Genomic DNA, 20,055 nt, shown 5'->3' on the forward strand with positions numbered 1-20,055 from the left:
AAAATGAAAGAGTTTGATTTACCGAAATAATATTTAAAAAAAATCACAAATCAAAGGTCAGAAATATAAGAATTAAACTTTCTTTTGTACATTTGCACCAAAAAGACTTTAAGGGTCAACAAATTGTTCATTTCTTTAAATATAATTGGGATTTCTGTGAATTTTCTTTTAAGAAAAAAATTTATAAAAGGCAGAAGCTAAAGGATTTCCTAGAAATTGGTCAATTGAGTGATTAAATTTAAAAATACTCGTAATAGTACAATAATATGTTCATTAAATTTGGGTATATTTGAATGCTGTTTTTGGGTTATAAACAAAAAAATCTCAACCTTTATAAAACAAATAAGATACCTATATTCGGCTGTGCCGAATCTTATATACCATTCATCAAATTATACCTTAAAATCAAAATTATAAATATGTTTAAGTGAACAAAATTTTAGAAAAGTATTGTTTAAAAATTTAAAAAAAAAAAATTTTTTTAGAAGTTAAAAATTAAAAAAATATTATGACAAAAAATATTCGGGTTTTTTTCTAATTTTTTTGTGATAAAAGTTTTAATACAAACATTTTTAACAAACATTTAAACAAAAAAAATTTTTGTGAAAAAAAAATTCGTGTTAAAATTTTTTTGCTGATTTAGACTCATTGTAGGTCCGACTTACTATATATTATACACATCGATGCAAAGGTCTTTGAAATAGTATATATTTTTAGATATCTATATTGTCTATATTAATGACTTAGTAATCAAAAATTAGATCAAAAATAGGTCAAAAATCAAAGTTATCCTGTTTTTTACTTCTATCTCAGTCTTGTTTTCTCGATTTTAAATGGCAACCGAACATGGTATACAGAGGATTTATTGATGTATGAATCAGGTATATCAGTTATTTGGGGTGGGGTGATTTCAACATACAGCCGGACATGGCTATATCGACTCTGATATCTATAACGATCCACAATTTATATACTTTGTTGGGTCGCAAACAAAAATTCCACTGATCGTGAAGTGGACAAAAAATTAAAATTTTCTACTTTGATCCTATGTCTGATAAAACTTGTTTTCAGTGCCAGAATTACTATAAATAAGAGCTTTTATATCGATAATAAAAATAATGTTGTACAGAAATGCTTTACGCATATACAGGCCTGTCACACATTTTGTTCGGAATGGTTTCAATTCCGTACTTTTTACGCCGATCGATTTCGTTTTAGGTTCTTCAGATTCCGTGTAATTTATTAAATCCAAAAATATTTAATAATTCTATATTTCTGATTTAAATTTCACAACATTTTTTTATATTAAATCAAAAAGGAAGCTTTTGGTACAGAAATTGATTAAAAATTTTAGAAAAACAAATAATTACAAATAAATATCAATTCCACTTTGAAAACTGAAAGTGGTTTCATTCCGAAAGAAATTTTCGTTTTACCTTTCCTGAAGAACCAAAATACGGAATTAATTCCACTTTCGATCGGAATGGAATGTAATTCTGTGACAGGCCTGATACTCGTATTAAATAGCACAAAATAGCTTGGCGAAGCAAAATTCAAATTTTTTTTTTATGAATATTGGATTCAAAAAATCCAGTCCCATTTGCCATCTCTACTAGACAATATTTGGCATGTCATTGCAGGCCCTAAGTTTGTTCCCAAAAAGCAAATTTTCCAACTTTTATGTTTAAACATATAAAATTTCATAAAAAAAAATACCACTGCTATAATTTTTACGAATGAATTTATGTTTATCTGTTCTTGTTTTATGGAAAGTCATAGAGAAGGGGATTTACTTAAGAACGTTTCTGGGGGATATTTCTTTATGATTTTACTCATTAAACCAATATTGTGGAGTCTATCAATATACATAATGGAAATACCCCAAATATGTATTAAGTGATGATAATGAAGCGACGAAAGCGACAGAGCAGACATCGTTAAACACTAACACTTCGACCCTCAAGGTTTTAAATCAATCACCATACCGAACAGTTTTTATGAAATTAAATTCGGCCGGGAGCACAGGTTTTCTCCTCTGGGGTGTATCAAAAACCGACTTCGCCCAGAATGCGCAATGCAAAAAAACTTTTCTGAGCGAAGCCGGTTTTGATACACCCCAGAGGAGAAAACTTTTGCGCAAAAAAACTTTTCTGAGCGAAGACAATTTTTGATACACCACAGAATAATTTCATTGTGAATTAAATCTCCAAAAAATAAACTAAGTCCCTAAATTTCGTTGTTGGTTTTTTCTATATAAAATTTTGGGGCCTTAATACATTTGCGGTTAGGGGACTTAGTTCGTAGCACCTGTGAAGTTGTTCAATCATAAGTGACATGTTCGTTTTGTTCACTGCTAAAAAACATTAACAGAGCAATTGTTCATTCACTCAGTTCAGTTAAATACCACAGAATAGAAATGAACATTTATTTGTTCCGAAAAAAAACGACCAATCAGTATAAAGAACGATTATGCCCAACTCTAGATTTAACCCTGTGTGCTGAAGATGGAAACTTAATGCTGCATCAATGAAATTCAGTCACATTTATGCAAAATTGTTAAGGAAAATTTCGACAAAAAATCAGTAATCAGTTTCCAATCCCTTTACAGTCAATAGCTGAAATTTACCATACCTTTATATATCAAACTATTAGTACCACAGCTATTCTCCACATGGAAGGACAGTAACTTGCAATTCATGTTAGTTCATTAAAATTGCAAATTTGTATGATATACAGACAGATCAATCTATTATCAAATTTTATATGAAAAAATAAAAAAAAACGTGAAGACCACAGATAATAATAAAGATAAAGTGATTTGCAAACCCCGTGACTAAAGTATTGTTTTTCTTAAGAAAAACAATTGAGCACAATGAACATACATACTTAGGTACTTCAAAAACTCATTAATTTTACAACTTCAACTGAATCAAATTTACAATGCAAAACATTTAAAACTTGAAACATGTGCAAACAATGCAATACTATACAAAAGTAAAGATACTGGTAAATACAAATGCATTTTGAAATGTTTAAATATAATTGTTAAACAACTTCTTCTGGCTTACCTTCAAAACTTGAGTAGAGTTGTGTTTTGTAGTAATATTGAAAAATTGTTAATTTATAACAAGCACGTTTTTAAATTTTCTGTAAATAAGATAAACAAAACAAAACAATATTTTTATTTTTAATTTATTTAATTTTTTATAATTAGGTTCTATATATAATTTGAAATTCCATCAAAGATTTAATTAACAGATTATTTTATAATTGTTTGGATTTTTTTTTCAAATCAATTTTTGTAATTCAATATTTATAAACATTTGAATAAAACTTTGTGTAAAACTACACTTGGCACAACAATAAACTGTAAATAAATAAACTATAATTAATTAATAATTCATTCTCACTGAATTGAATAATATTGTATCGTTTAAACTTTTTTATATCTTTTATTTTAATGGCAATATACAATTAATTAATCTCGTATTTTTGTTTACCCACACACACTATCAATGATAAACGCAGATATGTAGATACAAAGTAAAAAAAGGGAAAAAATATATCCAAAATGTTGTCGACTAAAATCGCGCGCGATTTCCACTCACCGACACTTTAGATATTGACTTTATAGATTATAAAATCGTACTGACTTGATGTTCAACAAATTGCAAATGTTTAAACGTAAAATTTCTCATAAAAAACAACAATATTCTGTTTGACATAAAACACAATGAAAGCGTTAGGCGACAAACACATTCTTTTTTTGTTGTTAAATTAAATGGGAAAAAATACCTACATACAACATACATACATATGTTTATAAAAAAGCTAACAATTATAACAATTGCTTGTTATTAAGATAATATATTTAAACATTTATTTTTATTTAATAAAAATTGTAATACACCCCCTTAATCTGTACGCTTTTCGCTTGCCGTTTACATTCTGCTACTATGTTCTTCTTTAACACTACTCACAAACAAAAAATGAAAAACAAAACATAATTCATGCTCGATCATGGTAAACTTAGTAAACTAAGTACTTACTCTCTATCTCTCTCTGTCTCTCTATCGGTTGTATGCTCTTCACTTTGTTTTGTTTACCGTATTCTTGTATCATCTTCAAAAGATATTGCCAGATTGTTGTTCAACAAACAGCTTGAGGTGAGCATGTAAATTATAATGATAAATAAATATTATTTTTTCAATGATTCATTAACAAAGAATACAATGACATACCCACTGTAATAGTACTAAACATGTATGCAAATTAATTTGAAATATTTTTTTCTTGTTTTTTTTATTTTATTTTTGGTTCAGTTGAATTGAATCAAGACTTTTTTTATTTACATTGATAACGTCATTTTACGTTTATATTGTTACTTTTGAGAAATAAAATAAATTGAGTCTGTTTTAACTATCAGAGTACAAAGTTTATTGAAATTCCCATATTGCAGTATAATATGACGTAGTCACGTTTATTGTTTATATACTTCTAATCGTAACAAATTATAGGTTATGAACAGGGCTGCGATTTTCATGCAAATGCAATTACCAATTACTTTTGTGAATCAGATGGTGAAATTGCATCGAATTAATGTTGCATATTTGTTATAAATGCATATTATGTATATGCACATATATTAAGATTTGTATTGAATATTTTTGCATATTTTACGATTTTTTAATTTAAAAAACTTTTTGCGTCTTGGTATAATTTGATAAAGAATACACTTTATGTTCATTTCAAGGTTTTCATATTTTTTGTTTAATTTATTAAACTTGCAATAATTTTTTTTTTAAATTACTTACATATCGCACACCCAGTTCAAAAGTGATACAACTCAAAATTTTAATTTTTCAGAAATCGAAAATAAATATATACCAATTGAAACATAATGAAAGACATTAGTATTTTTTTTAGCCACAGTTAACAACAACAGAAAACACTGATATCTTTTGTATAGATAAACAAGTATATTGTGCAGTTTTAGCGTAAAATTCATTTTTCGAGTTTATATAACCCGACAAATTAATTTTGAGTTGTGTCACTTTTGAAATGGGTGTGCGATATGTATATGTATTATAATAACAAAAAACAGGCATTTTAAAATTATTTTTTTTAGTTTCAGTGGATTATTCCCTATTAATACATATTTTTGTGAATATTTTACGTTTTATAGTGCATTTATTTCTATTTTTGCTGCATATTTTTCGATTTATTGTGCATTTTTTATGTGCATATTTACGTATTTTAATGCATGAAAATCTCAGACCTGTTTTATGTAAACAAAAAAAAATATTAATGATTTATACATATTTATCGTCACCTTAAATGCAAACGGAAGTAACTACACATAAATTCAAAATCGATTATGGTTCTTTTTATCAAAGTATATACATGTTCAAGCAAATTTTTAGACCCCTGGAATAAAAAATTACAACTTTGTTAGTGAAATTTAAACGCAAAAAATTGCCTAGAATACTTTATTAGGGTGACGATATGCACATCTATAAATAATTAGAAAATTTTAATTTGTTACGAGTGTGAAATTTAATATTATAGAATTGTAATTAAAACAGGTGTTCGTTTCTTTTTTCAATAGTCAGTCAGTAAGCAAAAAAGAAACATCTGATAATAAATTTTCTTTACACACACTAGTTAATTTAATCAATATTGTACATATTCGCGAGCATTTTTCCAAAAAAAAACTGTCAAATAATTTGTTCCACTTTATAAGTAATTATACTGTGGAAATGTTAGCTGTAATTAAAATCGATGGTTGACACTTCGTAACTCAAACTTTTTCAAGATGAAGCAATCATGCAAAAAAATATCAATATTAAGATGGAGCAATTTCATCTAAAATCAAATTTGAGAAATAAAATTTCACAATTGATTCAACATTACACAATATGTGGCACAATTTATTACCGATTTAATTCAAATTGTCCCTGTTAGTTGAGCAAACAAAATATATTAAAAAGTTTCAAAGCTTTATCATTTACGGGACCGAAAATAATCGATTTTGGATTTGAAAATTGAGAAAATGTTCATTATTTTGGCCGAAAAAATGCTATTACTTCTTGTTTCCTAGAAAAAGGTTTTTAAGGAACTCGTGTTTTTACATTTCAAAGATATATATATCTGTATACAGAGAGTCTCAAAAAAGAATAAACACTAGTGAAAATTTTTGATTTTTTAAAGATCATGAAAATCATTATAGCCCAAATCAATTATACAAAAAAATCTCCAACAAATCGAAATTTTTAAATTTGAATCGATGGATAGATTTTCATTATCTTAAAAAACATCAAATAATTTGTGGTGTTTACTCACTTTTGAGGCTGTCTGTAGCTTTGAAATAGAAAAAGTCTAAAAAAATACTACTATTTTACTTTTTTTTTTAATAAAATTTTAAAATTAGTGTTATAAAATCCCAATGATTGAATTGATTTTCATGATATGATACCAAAAAGGGTAGAATTTATAAAAAAAACAAGTAAGATAGTATGGTCGGTGAAGGCCGACCATATAATACCCTACACTAAATAAAAGAACAAAACATTTTTCTTTTAAATTTTCAATAATGTATATTTTTGAGTGATTTTTGGAAGTGGGCCTTATATGGGAGCTATGACCAATTATTGACCCATCATCATGAAATTAGGTCGTGTGATTTATGTCTATATTAAAGTTAACTATGTTGAATTTTGTGTGTATACCAAAATTTTTAAGCGATTTATGCATGTTAAAGTGATTTTCGGAAGCGGGTCTATATGGGAGCTATGACTAATTATGGGCCGATCGTAACAAAATTTGGTGACACGAATTTCGTATATATAAAACTTATTTGGAGCGGAATTTGTGAAGATACATATATAAATTAAATATTTATGACCGATAAAGTCCAATATCGGAAGGACATTTGTATGGGAGCTAGGTGAAACAATGGAGCGATTTTAGCCAGTTTCAATAGGCTTGGCCCTTAGGCGAAAAAAATAATATGTACCAAATTTGATCGAAATATCTTCAAAATTGCTACCTATACTCTGCCAGACGGACGGACGGACATAGTTTAATCGACTCAGAAAGTGATTCTAAGTCGATCGGTATACTTTAAGGTGTGTGTTAGACTAATATTTTTGGGCGTTACAAACACCTGCACAAACTATTGTTTCTGGAAAACTTTATAAGAGAATTCATTGTCCTCTACTATTAAGAATTGTTGTAATGCTTGAAAATTGCTGAATCAAAAGAGCTTTTTATATCAATCATAGCACATGGTCTTAACAGGGCCAAGGACCTTAATATGTCCTTCCAAATTTAACCCATTTTATGTCGAAATTTCGGATTGTCCTACTTGTTCTAAAATTCCAATGCAGGGAATACCCAACAATAAATATTTAGTTTTATATACTCTGGTATGTTTTCAATAAACCTTTTACCAGACTTTGACCAAATGTGATCTACACTAAGTAATTGAGCAAAAACATTTTTCTTTTAAAATTTCACGATTTTATATTCGTGAGTGATTTTCGAAAGATGACCTTATATGTGAGCTATGACCAATTATGGACCGATCACCATGAAATTAGGTCATGTGATTTATGTCTATATGAAAGTTATTTATGTTGAATTGTTGTATACCAACATTTTTAGGAGATTTATGCACGTTGAAATGGTTTTCGGAAGCGGGTATTATATGGGAGCTATGACTAATTATGGATCGATCATAATAAAATTTGGTGACATGAATTCCGTATAAATAAAACTTATTTGGAGAAAAATTTATGTAGATACTTATGTATATAAATTAAACATTTATGACCGATAAAGTCCAATTTCGGGAAGACATTTGTATGGGGGCTGGGTGAAATAATCGAACGATTTCAGCCAGATTCAATAGGCTTCGTCTAGAGTATCCAAAACCGGTCAACCGGTTTTTTCATCTTTGTAAACTCCACCGGTTTCGTGTTTTTTGACAAACCGGTTTTGGTATGACGGTTAACCATTTGAACCATTTTTAAAAATATTGATTTATTTTATAGAAAATTGTAGCATTTGACAATATTTCGTAAAATATATAAAATAATTGCATAAAGAATTCAAAAATGCAAAATTTCCATTAAATAAACATTTAATATAAACCGGCTAACCGGTTTTTTTGAAGACAAAAACCGAAGCCGGTTTTTTAAAGGACCATAATCGAAACCGGTTTTTTCAAAAACACACTTTTTCGTTTAAACCGGAAACCGGTTTTTTTAAATTTGCCGGTTTTTTGGACACTCTAGCTTCGTCCTTGAGCTTAAAAAATTATATGTACCAAATATCTTCAAAATTGCGACCTGTACTTTGCGCAGAAAGTGATTCTGAGTCGATCTGTATACTTTAAGCTGGGTGTTAGACTAATATTTTTGGGCGTTACCAACATAATAATAAACCGATATATTGAGGTATAATTCATGATTGCCATTTTAATTGGGTGTACGGAATGTTGATTTCTACAAACAGGATCCAAAATATACATAATTCTAAAAGCCTGTTAAAGAAATAAAATATATTGATATGTAGAAATATTTAAAGGGGGGAGATGATAACGAACCTTTTTCTTTTTCAGTCGTCATAAAATTCAATAACGATATAGACTTGGCCGTCTGTATGCCCTTAAGAAATGAATTCGAATATGGTTACAACGGAAGAAAATATCTAATTCAAAATCAGTTTTTTACACAAAAATTTAAACACAAATTTATTTACCAAAAAAATGTTCGAGAAATATAACGTCCCCTTAATAAAACATTAGTTTATAATTTTGTTTGCTATTTCGAAATAAATGAGCTTAAAATTTTTGTATTAGTAGACATCTGGAACAAAAATAATATTTCAATTGATCTTTTCACCCACTTTGTGCAAGTAGAATTTCACCAAATTTTGACCACATATATGTAGAAGAAATAATAAATAATGGTGTATATGCTTATACACTATTGTTTTATTGAGGGGACGATAAATTTGTCAAGTTTTACTGTTTTAGAATCGAATTTAATGAATCTCACTGTAGTGTACTTGAAATTCGCCCATACAAACTGCAATAAAATTCCCAACTACATCTGATTTCCTACATTTCCCATGTGGTTTGTCATAAATGCTTAATTTTATTTATAAACCATTATTTATTTCATGATCCTACAAGAACAACTAAAACAATTGTAAACGATTAAACAATTAATTTTCGAAATACAGAACTGTTCAAAGTTCTTATGTCTGTGGGGTTTCCCACAGCATCACTTTAATACAAAATACAAAAGATTAAAATGTTCTTGCTTCATGCCATTTGGCATTTTGGAATATGAAAAGAGCCGCAGTTAAATATTAAATTGTATGCAAAAATTATCTCTAATTTTTTTTTATAGAATTTCCTAAAAAAAATACTAGTGATATATTGCACTTTGGGCATGAGTAAAGTGAAATGAAAAAATAAGTAATGACTGTGTAAAACAAGTACTTTGAGAAAAATACTTTAAATTTAAAACTACTATCTTTTTTTATATTTTTTTGCATACAAATTCTTTGAAAGAATATATTTTTAACGAAGATTCCATACAAATGTTAGTTAATAAAGAGTTTGTCACACATATGAAATTTATATACAATTTTCTTTCAGTGCATCACCAAGATGTTTTATTGCAAAGTTTAACGACACTTGGAATTTCTTAATGAACCAATAGAGGAGAACTCATAAATAAATACATTTGATTTATAAATAAATTACAACTAATTTAATAGGAAATTGTTAAAAAAAAATGGGAAATAATTTAATATTAATCAAAAATACAAACACACCCACTTATGATTTATTAAGGGAATTCCAATAATTAAAATGGTTTTTAGTTAAAGAAAACTTACTATTGACTTGTTGTACTTATTAAACTAACAATTATATAATGACTAAATAATTCTTCGATGTTAGTCTGTAAATCATACAATATGTTCTCAATTTATCTTAAAAGCCTGCAAAATGTGACTTCTTTAACATGGTGACAAGTGTCTTATCAAACATTGTCATGTCATGCGTTTCAAACATGTATGAAGGCAATGTCAAATTCAACAAAAATGTGTGGGAAACAGCAACGAAATATAAACTTAATAACACTGTCCAACAAATTGAGACTTTTTGATTGGAACAGAATAGCGACCCTATAATTCATTTTTTAATCGAAGGGAGCAGTATACTAACTGAAAAAAAATGTTGTAAGTTAATGTCTAAGAGAATTCTTATTGTCAGAGTTATATTGTGGAATTTTATGGGAATCATTTTCTAAAAAACTAAAAAAAGATGGAACAAATTTAAAAAAAATAAATAAATAAACCTAAATAACTCTTGACCTAAAAGTGATAATTTACATATGTATATGGGGGATTTCATGTCAAGTGAACCAACTTTTGAAATCGATGTCTTCCGATCGGGATGAAATTTGCACCAAGGTTAGCTCTATTGGATAGTAACTCAGACACAATTTTTCAACAACATCGGTCGAGAACTCTCTGAGTTATAGGGGGTAAAATTTTGACAATTTGGTCAAACAGGGGTTTTTTCTTATCCATGCAACTTATTACCTATTGTTCTTAGCAAAATGTGTTCCAAATAGTATAGATAGCTATTTCTTCGATCTTTCGAAAAAAAATATTTAAAAAAAAAAATAAAAAATTTTTAATATTTTTTTTCCGAAATCAAAAACTTTTTTGACTTTTTTTTAAAATACGCTATTTTTTTTATTTTTTTTTTTTTCTTAAAATAAAGTTTAGATATTTTCCTTGAACACCTACTTGGTCGCTTAGTGGGATGCGAGTGGGATATCTATCAAAATAAATATTTTGTAACTCAAAACATAAAATTTTTGACTTTTTTTGCAAAATCAAAAACTTTGTTGACTTTTTTTTTTCAAAATGGACCCTTTTTTAATCTTTTTTTTTAGGTCAAACAAAAGCTTAGATATTATCCTTGAAGACCCTTTTGGTCGCTTAGTGGGATGCGAGTGGGATATCTATCAAAATAAATATTTTTTAACTCAAGACTTACAATTTTTGACTTTTTTTTTTGCAAATACGATTTTTTTTCCAAATGGGCCCTTTTTTTAAAATTTTTTTTTGTAGTCAAAAGAAAGCTTAGGTCCATTCCTTTAAGATATTTTTAGTCCCTTAGTGGGATGCGAGTGGGATATCTATCAAAATAAATATTTTGTAACGCAAGACATACAATTTTTTAATTTTTTTTTTGCAAAATCAAAATTTTTTTCCAATATGGGCCCTTTTTTAATTTTTTTTTTTGCTCAAAAGAAAGCCTAGGTCCATTCCTTTAAGATATTTTTAGTCCCTTAGTGGGATGCGAGTGGGATATCTATCAAAATAAATGTTTTAACACAAAAATTTTATGTCTTGAGTTACAAAACATTTATTTTGATATATATCCCACTCGCATCCCACTAAGCGATCAAAACCATCTTAAAGGAATAGGCCTAAGCTTTCTTTATAGCAAAAAAAAAAATTGCAAAAAGGGCCCATTTTAAAAAAAAGTCAAAAAAGTTTTTGATTTTGCCAAAAAATCAAAAATTGTATATCTTGAGTTACAAAATATTTATTTTGATAGATATCCCACTCGTATCCCACTAAGGGACCTAAAATATCTTAAAGGAATGGACCTAAGCTTTCTTTCGACTAAAAAAAAATTTTTAAAAAAGGGCCCATTTTGAAAAAAAATTCGAATTTGCAAAAAAAAAGTCAATAATTGAATGTCTTGAGTTACAACATTTTTATTTTAATAGATATCCTACTCACATCTTCCTAAGTGACAAAATAGGTCTTAAAGGAAAAGACCTAAGCTTTCTTTTGAGCAAAAAAAAATTTAAAAAAAAAAGTCCCATATTGGAAAAAATTTCGATTTTGCAAAAAAAAATTAAAAAATTGTTACAAAATATTTATTTTGATAGATATCCCACTCGCATCCCACTAAGGGACTAAAAATATCTTAAAGGAATGGACCTAGGCTTTCTTTTGAGCAAAAAAAAAAATTAAAAAAGGGCCCATATTGGAGAAAAATTTTGATTTTGCAAAAAAAAATTAAAAAATTGTATGTCTTGCGTTACAAAATATTTATTTTGATAGATATCCCACTCGCATCCCACTAAGGGACTAAAAATATCTTAAAGGAATGGACCTAAGCTTTCTTTTGACTACAAAAAAAAATTTTAAAAAAAGGGCCCATTTGGAAAAAAAATCGTATTTGCAAAAAAAAAAGTCAAAAATTGTAAGTCTTGAGTTAAAAAATATTTATTTTGATAGATATCCCACTCGCATCCCACTAAGCGACCAAAAGGGTCTTCAAGGATAATATCTAAGCTTTTGTTTGACCTAAAAAAAAAGATTAAAAAAGGGTCCATTTTGAAAAAAAAAAGTCAACAAAGTTTTTGATTTTGCAAAAAAAGTCAAAAATTTTATGTTTTGAGTTACAAAATATTTATTTTGATAGATATCCCACTCGCATCCCACTAAGCGACCAAGTAGGTGTTCAAGGAAAATATCTAAACTTTATTTTAAGAAAAAAAAAAAATAAAAAAAAATAGCGTATTTTAAAAAATATTTTTTAATTTAATATTTTTTTTCCGAAATCAAAAACTTTTTTGATTTCGGAAAAAAAATATTAAAAATTTTTTATTTTTTTTTTTAAATATTTTTTTTCGAAAGATCGAAGAAATAGCTATCTATACTATTTGGAACACATTTTGCTAAGAACAATAGGTAATAAGTTGCATGGATAAGAAAAAACCCCTGTTTGACCAAATTGTCAAAATTTTACCCCCTATAACTCAGAGAGTTCTCGACCGATGTTGTTGAAAAATTGTGTCTGAGTTACTATCCAATAGGTCTAACCTTGGTGCAAATTTCATCCCGATCGGAAGACATCGATTTCAAAAGTTGGTTCACTTGACATGAAATCCCCCATATATATTTTTTGTAGATCTTCTCTAGAACTATTTATATTTTAAATATCAGCTCATTCAGCTCATTAAAAAATGTGAGACCCAAGGTGTTGTGTAATTTTGCGAATTAAGCGTAAAGAGCTTTATTTACAACTTTATTTACAATTAGTTTCAGTGGGTGACCCCCACTGAAATTTTCCGGCAAAAATTTCCGTAGAATATTTTAATCCTTAAATGTCCTTTTTGAAAGGACTTTATTTGATTTTCTCAAAAAAGGGTCAAATTGACCCCTAAAGAGAGGAGCTAAAGGGTTAAGATCTTCCACAAAAATTATCCCCATAAAATTCCATAATATAACTCTGACCATAAGAATTCTCTCAGATATTAACTTACAACATTTCATTTAGTATACTGCTCCTTCGATCAAAAAATGAAAACTTTGACCCACTGTAAAAAAAAATTCAGACCAGCTGGACTATAAGTTTATTCAACAAAAATGCTCTACTCAACATGACCTTTCAGAATTATAGGGTCGCTATTCTGTTCCAAAAATGCTGTTGGACAGTGTAATTAAATGTTTTTAATTTTCTAATGGTAAATGATCTAAAAAGTTTATAAATAGAGATTAATAAGAAATAGAAAATAAATTAAATAATATATAAGAGGTCGATTAACTAAAATATTTTAGTGTTATAAATGATCGAACAAAAAATCACTTGATTCTAGTTTAATGTCACGTGCGACACATGTTCTGTAAGATGATTTGTATTGTATTTGAGCGTCCGAGTCGTGAAATATTAGAACATTATTACAATATGATATGATAGGATACCTTGTGAATCGGCCAAATGTGTTTGAGTTGGCAATGTATAACAATTTGTTTGAGTCGTCCCAGCATATCTGAAGCTTTTGCCCAGATATTGGAGAATATCTGCAGGTTTTGAGGCACACATAAACTTCACACGTGCATATATATAAAAACTTGATGACACCAATAACAAATTCATTAGATGCAATTTAAGTCATTTCAGTAGTTTTGACAGCCTGTATATTTCATTTTGATGACATTCCAAATAGTTTAGATTTTCAATTTATAAATTTAAAAATATTCAGATAAAATGTGCAACCTCTAAACGTTAACCGATTTTCTGCACTTGCTTTTTAGATGACAAAATACCATTTTAACTCTTGGGAAATCCGAAAACCGAACAGTTACAACATAAGTGCTGCGTTATTGGACATTTGTAGATATAGATGTTGATATAACGAAATTAACCTTTCGAAGGCCTCATATATCTTACGAAAATTGCAATAACTATCAATGTATGTATGTCTGATATAAAGGCTGTTTCATGTTTATAACATTTCCATCAGTAGAAACTTCTACTTATAAACAATGTTGATAGCATGCTGTTATTAACATTTTTTGTAAGTATCACAGCATTAACTGTAAGGTAGTTTTAAAAGCTATATGAGATCATTGTGGAACTAGAACATTCTAGTTTTTTCCATTAGATTATACATGAGACTTCTAAAAGATGATGCTGTATATATAAATAGTAACAGCGAGTTGTGTGTGAGTCAGTGGATCGTTGGCGCTGTTAGAGTTAACAACAACCGTATTACCAGTGTGTTTTTAAATTGTGTAATACAAGACCCGTTTCACATTAAGACATTTAGTTGCGAGTAGTAAAATATAGTGACTATTTAAATTTGAATAAATAAAAAGTTGTTACAATTTTAGAACTACTGGTCACTTTTATTTGGAATTAAAAGAATCCGGTTTATTTAATTGAAATAAACCACCGTATTTAAAAGGTAAAAACGTAACAAAATATACGTTCAAGAATCTTGGTGTATAAAGTCAGTATCCAAGTCAGTCATTAGACTTATGAGCAATTTAACATGACTATATTGAACTTGGGAAATATTTTTGGATATTCCTATCGTTAGCTTAGTGTGCAACTTTTTTAAATACTTTGTTTTAAATATTGTTGATATTTGGTATGTCTTATAATGATAAAAAAAAAGCAGTGAATTGGCGACTTATAGGTGCAGTTTTGGTTTAAAAAAAATATTTGGTTTAGTGTAAGAAATTAAAAGAAAACATAGCACCTCTCACGATTCGCAAATTTTCGCATATTTCTACTTACACCTCAAAGAAATTTGCGTTTTATGTCATGTACGATATACTCTTATTTCGCTCCATACTTTTGACAACAATGTTATAATGTTACAATGAAATAAGTTATTATTTTTTTTAAAAATATACAGTATCGGCCATAACTAAAGCACCCCCTCAGGGAATTTTTTTCATATTATATTTTCTTTTATAAAAACAAATTTTTAAATTTCGATTATGTATTATTTTCATTTGTTAATATGTTTATTATTGATAAACAAATACTTTTAAAGTTAATCTTTCCATAAGTGGTAACATAAAATCAAAAAATATTTTAAGGTAGAAAATTAAACGGACAAAACTAAAGCACCTAATTTTAATTACTATTTTGTTGCAAATCCTTTGCATTGGATGACACAAGCACATCACTTAGGCATAGAAGATATTAAGTTTTTTATCTTGTCTTGCAATAGTCCTTAACGGCTTGAAATAAATCGTGAAAATTGCCGATCGTTATTTCGGCAATTTTCACGTTTTATTTTCATATTAACAATATCCCTCAAGTTCTCAATAGGATTGATATTGGGAGATTGAGGAGTCCAATGAATAACTTGAATTTTATTGCTCTGTAGCCAAGTCTTACAAATTTTGGAGATGTGCTTAGGATCTTTATCCTGTTGGAAGCTCCCTTTAAGTGGCATCTCTTCACTGGCATAATGCAACATTACATATTTCAATATATCATGGTACATCAACCGACCCATAATCCCATCAATTTTATGAATTAGCCCAATTTCTTGACCAGAAAAGCAACCCCAGACCATTACATTGCCTCCTCCATGTTTAATTGTTCCTTTGCAATACTTAGGATTCAGTCTTTCTCCTTTTGGTCTGCGTACACGCCTTATTTCATCGGAACTTTTTAAGTTGTATTTGGATTAATCAGTAAACAGTACTGTCATCCATTTTTGGACACTCTAGTCGATGTGCGCTTTGGCAAACTCCAGTCTAGCTTTCTTGTTCTTAGCTGATATAATGGGTTTTTTTGCTGGTCATCAACTGAATAATCCGACATCTACTTCTCTTCAACGGATTGTTCTTTCGCTAAAGCATAATCTTAAAATTTTTCATACTTGACTAGATTATGCTATAGGATATTTTTGAATTGCTCTTTTGATCATGGAATCATAATATCGTGTTTTTGTTTGCGAACGTCCTCCAGAATGCACCGTTGATATGCGACCAGTCTGCAAAAACTTTGAAATGAGTCTGAAAAAACTGATCTGTTAATTGAAAATTATTTACTCAATTCATGTCGTGATAAACCCGTCTTCCAGTCTTCAATAACTTTAATTTTAAATTCACTGAAGTACTTTTCTATGCCATTGTTTTTATTACAATAAACTGTAATACACACTACGCCTTCCTTTATTTTTATCTTCTGGAATTTTGAAATCCATTCGTTGTCAGTCCCGTCAATTTACAATGCAATTATACAGTAACGTAGTCAAAATTTTAAACATCTTATAAGGGGGTGCTTTTGTTTTGTGTTTTTATATGATTTATCATTTTAAATTAATTGTTCATAAAATTATCTTTTACTAAATGAATATTATATGAACATTAACAATATAAGTTAATAAAATATATACAAATCAGAATTCAAAAAAGCATTTTTTATCAAAAAAATTATGTTTTGAAAAAATATATTGAGGGGGTGCTTTAGTTATGGCCAATACTGTAGTACCCTCTGAATGGAGCAGAGGGTACTACAGATTTTTGCAAAATCTATTCCACTCTATAGGCGTACAAATGTCACGTACAATGACATGGAATTGCCCATATGACATTAAAAATAATGATTTAAATTTTTTTACTAAAACCTAAATATCAAAATAGGGGTACAAGCACTAACATTTAAATGTTTAATACTCTGTAAGAATTTAATAGAAAATAAACTTTATAATTTTTTGGCAATTTCGTTTATTTTTTTTATATAAAATATTTGTATTTTACATCAAAATCTCTATGGGCAACTGTAAATATACATGTTATAAATATGTTATTTGTTTTAAACTCAACGCGTTAAAACTCATTCATTCATTTATTTATTTTAATGTTGGCAACACTTTACCCTTTAAAGCACCACTAAAGAAGTACTTCAGTGAACACACCCAATCAACAAACACATTGTTTATCAATCAAGCACCACAAATAGCACAGCAACAACTACTACAACTACTCAAACACAATGCTTGTCGTTGTCGTTATCGTTATCGCTCACTCGCTCGCTCTCACACACAATAAAAATCAACCGAGAGTGTTTATTTTTAGAGCCAGCACTAATGATGCGTTTGTTAGCTGAGTAAGCTAAACGGTGGTGTTTTATATTTAGTAAGAAATGTTTTGGTTTATGATGGCCTGGGTTCGATTCCCAGTAGGTGCCCAACAAAAAAATAAAATATCTTCGTCACTACGTATGAATGAAATGGGTTTTAATTTAACATAAGATTTATTTATAATTGAAATGAAAATAATATTGTTTCTAATTCGTGAATGCGATTTTCAATGGCATAATGATCTGACTGCTCGCAATAAACGTTCAATTTGTTGTTAGCAATAGACAGACTATTTCCAAATAAATCGTAGATTAAATTGGTTAATGCTTCAAAGTTGCTACGTTTCTTCTATAAATGATAGTGTTTGGAAGCAATTTCCGAATATTTTTTTTTAATAATTGTAACAAAGAATTTACATATATTTTATATTATTATATCGTAGTAAAATAAAAAACTATTAAAAGAACTTATACAAAATTAAATTTATTTATTTATAAACGGAGGGAACGGATCTTTTTGTAGTTTTTAAGTATATATAAAATAATTTTTAAATTTAAATTGAATTCTATGTATAGATTTTTTTTAAATTTTTTTTTTTCTGAAATTGTGAATTTGTTTAGAATTTTTTTCCGGATAATTTGCGAAAACTCAAAAAGGTTTAGTCCGATATTATTATTGAAGTAAACTTATAAAAGTTAAAATTTACATAACCTTTAATCTGTTTATATATTGCATTTTAATCGGCTCAGTAGTTTCGGAGTTATAATAACAAGTTGTAATTAGCATGAAGTTTGAACACACTAACAATAACAGTTCTTCAAATATTCGATAGATAGATAGATAGAATACTTATTAGTTCTTTAGGTATTCCTTTCAAACAACATTAAATTATAAGAAAGAGATTCGGACAAAGATTGAAGACTTTCGAAAGTATATTTCTATAGATATTCGAAAATTACTATTTGGTTTCTATGGTAGGAGCTATCCCTATTGTTCCGATCCCGCCCATTTTTCGATAAACTTCGTGTGGTGATTTGAAATTTATTCGCATGAAGTTTGAAGGACTTTCGCAGTTACAGTTCTCCAGATATTCTAAAATAATTATTAGTACAAATGCAAACAAATAAAAATCGTTCAAATGTTTAAAGCTCTAACTATTATTGATCGCAAGATATTGCCACGCCCAATTTCAGTGTCAAAATAATTAGTTTCTTCCAGTTACAAATGAAGACGATGTTTATAAAACCATCCGTTTAGTAGTTTATAGACTTTCATTTTTACATTCAGTTATATACATAGTAGAGTGATTAAATAATTTTTCTTATTTTTTTTTTTAATTGCAGCTACAACAAATTTTGTGGGAAAATTTACCCAAAGTGTTCGACGCATTGTGCAAGATGTCAAAGATGAGGGAGCACCAAGTAAGACTTTACTGAGTAGGGTATACAAACGACTTTTATTGAAAATTCTTTATGTTTGCAGGTGGTATGAGCCGCGAGGAAGTCATTGAAACAAATGAAAGACTTCGAAATTTACGCATACGTTTGGAAGAGTCCTATGACACAGCCAAACAGGCTTTAATCAATCTCATGAATAAATATGGAGATTCGAAAAGTCAACGTAATATTTTCCAGCGTTATCCCATGCTCAAGTTAATGATAAAGGTAAATTTTCTGTCATAAAATCCAAAAAGATATTAATTTTAGTTTGTTTAGGATGTCATACGCCTGGAAACACAATATTGGGCTTTAGTTGATATACCTCGCCAGGAAAAACAAGAAACAGTGCCCTCTTATGTCATGCGTGCTTGTTCTATTATGGAAAAAACTCAAAAATCTGGAGAGGGCGTAAAGACCTCAGCGAAATTGGCCGAGGAGGCAGCCGAGAAACGAGAACGCATGGAAAGATTGGAACGTAAGAAATGGTTTTTATTAATTTTAGAAATATCTCAGTAAAAATATTTATTTTTTTTACAGATTTAACTACCGCACAAATCGAACTAGAAAACACTCAACTAATTAACGATTTATATAGATTATTAAAAAAATATTTAGGCCTAAGACATCTCATAAGAGTTCTAAAGGTAAAATAAATCCATTTACTAAACAAATCAACATTGTGTAGCTACAAATTAATTTAATTTATTTGGGTTCGTTACAGGAAGAATATGGCAGTTCAAAATTATATCCCATATTTCCACGTTACACCATGCTCAAGGACATGATAAAGGGCATAATGCATGATCCTGATTATATGGAAGTATGTCATGAAATAAACAATTGAAATAACAAATACTAAAGTGTGTAGTCAAGATTTAGCTAAAGATAAAATATAAAAAAATTAAAAAAAAAACGAGAGACCGCATAGAATATAAACACATATTTAAAAAAGAATAAGAAAAGAATATACATACACTTAAAATAAGTCAGAAATCTTAGAAAGAAATTTGAAATTGCATACATTATTAGCAGCAACATCAGCAGCAGCAGCAATGAATGAATGTATGTATATGTGGCATCATCATTACCATCAAAATTTGCATCCTTCTCGCTCACTTTAGTATTAAAATCGAACAAAAAAAAAATAAAAACCGAGAATCATCACAAATTGT

At 28.5% G+C, this 20,055-nt stretch overlaps 1 protein-coding gene across 1 annotated transcript in view; it reads left to right on the plus strand.

Annotated features, from left to right (window-relative positions):
* LOC135957484 (uncharacterized) overlaps positions 1-19,789 on the plus strand; it is a 233,071-nt gene extending 213,282 nt beyond the window's left edge. The window contains exons 3-7 of the mRNA XM_065508236.1: positions 18,788-18,865; positions 18,927-19,108; positions 19,160-19,358; positions 19,421-19,527; positions 19,605-19,789. Coding sequence (XP_065364308.1) covers positions 18,788-18,865; positions 18,927-19,108; positions 19,160-19,358; positions 19,421-19,527; positions 19,605-19,727 — 689 coding nt within the window. The 3' untranslated portion in view covers positions 19,728-19,789. The remainder of the gene's footprint in view (positions 1-18,787; positions 18,866-18,926; positions 19,109-19,159; positions 19,359-19,420; positions 19,528-19,604) is intronic.
* Positions 19,790-20,055: the final 266 nt, after the last annotated feature.

The sequence above is a fragment of the Calliphora vicina genome, chromosome 1, assembly GCF_958450345.1.
Source record: "Calliphora vicina chromosome 1, idCalVici1.1, whole genome shotgun sequence".
NCBI lineage: Eukaryota > Metazoa > Arthropoda > Insecta > Diptera > Calliphoridae > Calliphora > Calliphora vicina.